The sequence below is a fragment of the Salmo salar genome, chromosome 04 (assembly GCF_965601325.2).
Source record: "Salmo salar chromosome 04, fSalSal1, whole genome shotgun sequence".
Classification (NCBI taxonomy): domain Eukaryota; kingdom Metazoa; phylum Chordata; class Actinopteri; order Salmoniformes; family Salmonidae; genus Salmo; species Salmo salar.
This window is the reverse complement of record NC_138294.1, coordinates 2629710-2635000: the sequence shown is the minus strand read 5'-3', so window position 1 is coordinate 2635000 and position 5291 is coordinate 2629710. Positions and strand designations below refer to the sequence as shown.

The 5291-nt window shown below is 46.8% G+C and overlaps 1 protein-coding gene and 1 long non-coding RNA gene across 7 annotated transcripts in view; one reads left to right on the top strand and one right to left on the bottom strand.

Moving 5' to 3' along the window:
* Positions 1 to 3947, top strand: part of LOC123723774 (glyoxylate reductase/hydroxypyruvate reductase) — a 9153-nt gene extending 5206 nt beyond the window's left edge. Inside the window, exons 7-11 of one of the 6 annotated variants that reach the window (XR_014391961.1) lie at positions 113 to 248; positions 972 to 1102; positions 2765 to 2897; positions 3404 to 3505; positions 3572 to 3947. Coding sequence is in view for 4 of the 6 variants with exons in the window: in XM_082973855.1 (XP_082829981.1) it covers positions 113 to 248; positions 972 to 1102; positions 2765 to 2886 (389 nt within the window). In the remaining 2 variants the exon portion in view is untranslated. Of the gene's footprint in view, positions 1 to 112; positions 249 to 971; positions 1103 to 2764 lie in introns of all 6 variants that reach the window. The other 5 variants (XM_082973855.1, XM_082973854.1, XR_014391962.1 and 2 more) reach the window with 5 other exon arrangements.
* Positions 2682 to 3536, bottom strand: LOC145878536 (uncharacterized). The gene is made up of 2 exons (XR_014391963.1): positions 3404 to 3536; positions 2682 to 2897 (listed from the first exon to the last, which is right to left on the bottom strand). It is a non-coding gene; the product is annotated as an uncharacterized LOC145878536 (long non-coding RNA).
* Positions 3948 to 5291: the final 1344 nt, after the last annotated feature.

Sequence of the window (5291 nt, the reverse complement as noted above, 5' to 3'; positions counted from 1 at the left end):
TTAATGGGGAATATGGTACCACTGAGATATGGTATTATGGGAATATGGTACCACAGTCTCTATGGCCAGTCAGTCTGACTTCCTGACAGTGTGTTGTCCTCTCTCCCTCCAGTCTCTATGGATGAGTTGGCCAGCCAGTCTGACTTCCTGACAGTGTGTTGTGCTCTGACACCAGAGACTAAAGACATCTGTAACAAGGACCTGTTCTCCAAAATGAAGAATACCTCCATCTTCATCAACACCAGCAGGTGACCAAGCACACACACACACACACACACACACACACACACACGGTAACAGACAGTAACATACAGAAACACACGGTAACACATGGTAACACACGGTAACACATGGTAACACATGGTAACAGGTAACACACGGTAACACATGGTAACAGTGTAACACACGGTAACACATGGTAACAGTGTAACACATGGTAACACACGGTAACACATGGTAACAGTGTAACACACGGTAACACACGGTAACACACGGTAACACACGGCAACACACGGTAACACATGGTAACAGTGTAACACATGGTAACACACGGTAAAACATGGTAACACATGGTAACACACGGTAACACACGGTAACACACGGTAAAACATGGTAACACATAGGTAACACACGGTAACACATGGTAACAGTGTAACACAATGGTAACACACGGTAACACATGGTAACACACGGTAACACATGGTAACACACGGTAACACATCGGTAACACACGGTAACACATGGTAACACACGGTAACACATGGTAACAGTGTAACACAAGGTAACACACTGGTAACACACGGTAACACATGGTAACACACGGTAACACATGGTAACACACGGTAACACACGGTAACACACGGTAACACACGGTAACACATGGTAACACACAGTGTTACATGATGATGGCTGTGTGTGTGGTAGAGGAGGGGTGGTAGACAGTAACATGATGATGGCTGTGTGTGTGGTAGAGGAGGGGTGGTACACCAGGAGGATCTGTATGAAGCCCTGTCCAGTGGTCAGATAGCTGGAGCCGGACTCGACGTGACCGTCCCTGAACCGCTGCCCATCAGCCACCCACTCTTCACCCTGAACAACTGTGGTGAGTAGAAACACGGGGTTCAGAGTCCACACCAAGCTGATCCTGCCATTTCCTGTTTCATTTATCACTGTTCTCTGACCTGTACTGACTGTTTCATTTATTACTGTTCTCTGACCTGTACTGACTGTTTCATTTCTTACTGTTCTCTGACCTGTACTGACTGTTTCATTTATTACTGTTCTCTGACCTGTACTGACTGTTTCATTTATTACTGTTCTCTGACCTGTACTGACTGTTTCATTTATCACTGTTCTCTGTCAGTCCTGTGCTGACTGTTTCATTGCTCACTGCTCTCTCTGCCCTGTACCTGCCCGCTCTCTCATTTCTCTCCCTGTATCCTCCTGCCCTGTTCTGACCTGTTTCCTCTCTTACTGCTTCTCCGACCTGTCCTGCCCGTCTCATCTCTTACTGCTCTCCTGTGCTGTACTGACTGTCTCATCTCTCACTGTTCTCTGACCTGTACTGACTGTTTCATTTATCACTGTTCTCTGACCTGTACTGACTGTTTCATTTATTACTGTTCTCTGACCTGTACTGACTGTTTCATTTATCACTGTTCTCTGACCTGTACTGACTGTTTCATTTATCACTGTTCTCTGACCTGTACTGACTGTTTCATTTATCACTGTTCTCTGACCTGTACTGACTGTTTCATTTATTACTGTTCTCTGACCCTGTCACTGACTGTTTCATTTATTACTGTTCTCTGACCTGTACTGACAGTTTCATTTATCACTGTTCTCTGACCTGTACTGACTGTTTCATTTATTACTGTTCTCTGACCTGTACTGACTGTTTCATTTATTACTGTTCTCTGACCTGTACTGACTGTTTCATTTATCACTGTTCTCTGACATGTCCTGTGCTGACTGTTTCATGCTCCTCCTCTCTCTCCCACTATCCTCCCCCCTCTCTCTTTCTCTCCCTCTATCCTCCTCCCCCTCTCTCTTCTCACATCTTTCCCTCTTCTCCCTCCCCCTCTCTAGTGATCCTCCCTCTCATCTCTCTCTCCAGTGATCCTCCCTCTCATCTCTCTCTCTCAGTGATCCTCCCTCTCATCTCTCTCTCTCCAGTGATCCTCCCTCTCATCTCTCTCTCTCCAGTGATCCTCCCTCTCATCTCTCTCTCCAGTGATCCTCCCTGTCATCTCTCCAGTGATCCTCCCTCTCATCTCTCTCTAGTGATCCTCCCTCTCATCTCTCTCTCTCCAGTGATCCTCCCTCTCATCTCTCTCTCCCAGTGATCCTCCCTCTCATCTCTCTCTCTCCAGTGATCCTCCCTCTCATCTCTCTCTCTCTCTCTCCAGTGATCCTCCCTCTCATCTCTCTCTCTCCAGTGATCCTCCCTGTCATCTCTCTCCAGTGATCCTCCCTCTCATCTCTCTCTCTCCAGTGATCCTCCCTCTCATCTCTCTCTCCAGTGATCCTCCCTCTCATCTCTATCTCTCCAGTGATCCTCCCTGTCATCTCTCTCTCCAGTGATCCTCCCTCTCATCTCTCTCTCTCCAGTGATCCTCCCTGTCATCTCTCTCCAGTGATCCTCCCTGTCATCTCTCTCTCCAGTGATCCTCCCTCTCATCTCTCTCTCTCTCCAGTGATCCTCCCTCTCATCTCTCTCTCTCCAGTGATCCTCCCTCTCATCTCTCTCTCTCTCTCTCTCCAGTGATCCTCCCCCACATTGCCAGTGCGTCCTACTCCACGCGTAATGCCATGTCTGCCCTGGCAGCCAATAACCTGCTACTGGGTCTGAAGGGACAGCCAATGATCAAAGAGCTCAAGCTGTAGCTGCCAATCACCTGCTTTCCAAAAAACACCAGAGAAGAACCAATCACCTGCTTTCAGAAACACCAGAGAAGAACCAATCACCTGCTTTCAGAAACACCAGAGAAGAACCAATCACCTGCTTTCAGAACACCAGAGAAGAACCAATCACCTGCTTTCAGAACACCAGAGAAGAACCAATCACCTGCTTTCAGAAACACCAGAGAAGAACCAATCACCTGCTTTCAGAAACACCAGAGAAGAACCAATCACCTGCTTTCAGAAACACCAGAGAAGAACCAATCACCTGCTTTCAGAAACACCAGAGAAGAACCAATCACCTGCTTTCAGAAACACCAGAGAAGAACCAATCACCTGCTTTCAGAACACCAGAGAAGAACCAATCACCTGCTTTCAGAACACCAGAGAGGAACCAATCACCTGCTTTCAGAACACCAGAGAAGAACCAATCACCTGCTTTCAGAAACACCAGAGAAGAACCAATCACCTGCTTTCAGAACACCAGAGAGGAACCAATCACCTGCTTTCGGAAACACCAGAGAAGAACCAATCACCTGCTTTCAGAAACACCAGAGAAGAACCAATCACCTGCTTTCAGAAACACCAGAGAAGAACCAATCACCTGCTTCCGGAACACCAGAGAAGAACCAATCACCTGCTTCCGGAACACCAGAGAAGAACCAATCACCTGCTTTCAGAAACACCAGAGAAGAACCAATCACCTGCTTCCGGAACACCAGAGAAGAACCAATCACCTGCTTCCGGAACACCAGAGAAGAACCAATCACCAGCTTCCGGAACACCAGAGAAGAACCAATGATTGAAGAGTTTTTTCCCCAGAACTGTAAATGATATAGTTGACTCTGGTCATGAGATTAGTAGATTATAGAGAATAGAGATCTGTTGTCATCGACCAGCAACACTTTAACTCAACATGGTACAAAACTGTAGCACTCAGCACGTCCTCATCTGAGATGTTCTTAGGATTTTCTTTCATAATAATAATAATAATAATAATAATAATGATGATGATGACGAAGGACAACAATAAAACATGGAACTTTTCTCATCTTTTTAATTCAGTCTGTAGTGACGACTGGAACGATATAACAAACTAACACATGTTTACATTTCATCTTCTCACAGGGCACCCTATTCCCTACGTAGTGCACTACTTTAGACCAGAGTGTCAGTGAGACGTAGTGCACTACTTTAGACCAGAGTGTCAGTGAGACGTAGTGCACTACTTTAGACCAGAGTGTCAATGAGACGTAGTGCACTACTTTAGACCAGAGTGTCAATGAGACGTAGTGCACTACTTTAGACCAGAGTGTCAATGAGACGTAGTGCACTACTTTAGACCAGAGTGTCAATGAGACGTAGTGCACTACTTTAGACCAGAGTGTCAATGAGACGTAGTGCACTACTTTAGACCAGAGTGTCAATGAGACGTAGTGCACTACTTTAGACCAGAGTGTCAGTGGCTTTGATCAGAAGTAGTAGTGCACTACACAGGGAACAGGGCGTAAATTTGAGAGACGCTACACCCAAAACATGGTTACACTGTGTTAGAAGTGTAGGAAAAACGACACAGAAATCCTGCACTTTTGGCACTAGGATAAAGCCCAGCTTTTTAAGCCAGACTGGGACGTAAGGCAGTAACTTTCCTTCATCAATTCTATTATTACATGAACAACATTTTGTTGATCTATTGAATCCTTTTTGGTTATAGTCTTGTTGTAGTTTTCACACAGGGCTGTTGTTGTATAAATAGGACCAAAACATTCACATATATATTATAAAACAAAACAGTTTCACTTAAGACTACAGCCACAGAAGACATCACCATGGAAACTGGGCTACAGTGAGAGATGGAAGCCATTTTGGATCTGTTTAACAAGGGTCCTCATGTCCTTCAGGGGTACCTACGGTTTATGCCTGATTGAAAAAAGAGCTCAACTACGAAATCATTTTTCACACCCACTAGTTGCCTGGCTACCCATCCACACTGAGCAAGTCTCAAACAGCAAGGTTGTTCTCTGACCAGTCGCCAGCCAGTCAGCCAGTCAGCCAGCCAGCCAGCCAGTCAGTCGCCAGCCAGTCAGCCAGTCAGTCAGCCAGCCAGCCAGCCAGCCAGCCAGTCAGCCAGCCAGCCAGCCAGCCAGCCAGCCAGCCAGTCAGTCAGCCAGCCAGCCAGCCAGCCAGCCAGTCAGTCAGCCAGCCAGCCAGCCAGCCAGCCAGCCAGTCAGTCAGCCAGCCAGTCAGCCAGCCAGCCAGTCAGCCAGCCAGCCAGCCAGCCAGCCAACTACAACAAAAAGCACAGTAACGGTACTGCAACAGACACTGGGCCAACACGTCGCCATGGAAACACAGAACGACGCAGTCCAACCTTCTTATTAGCAGTCAAA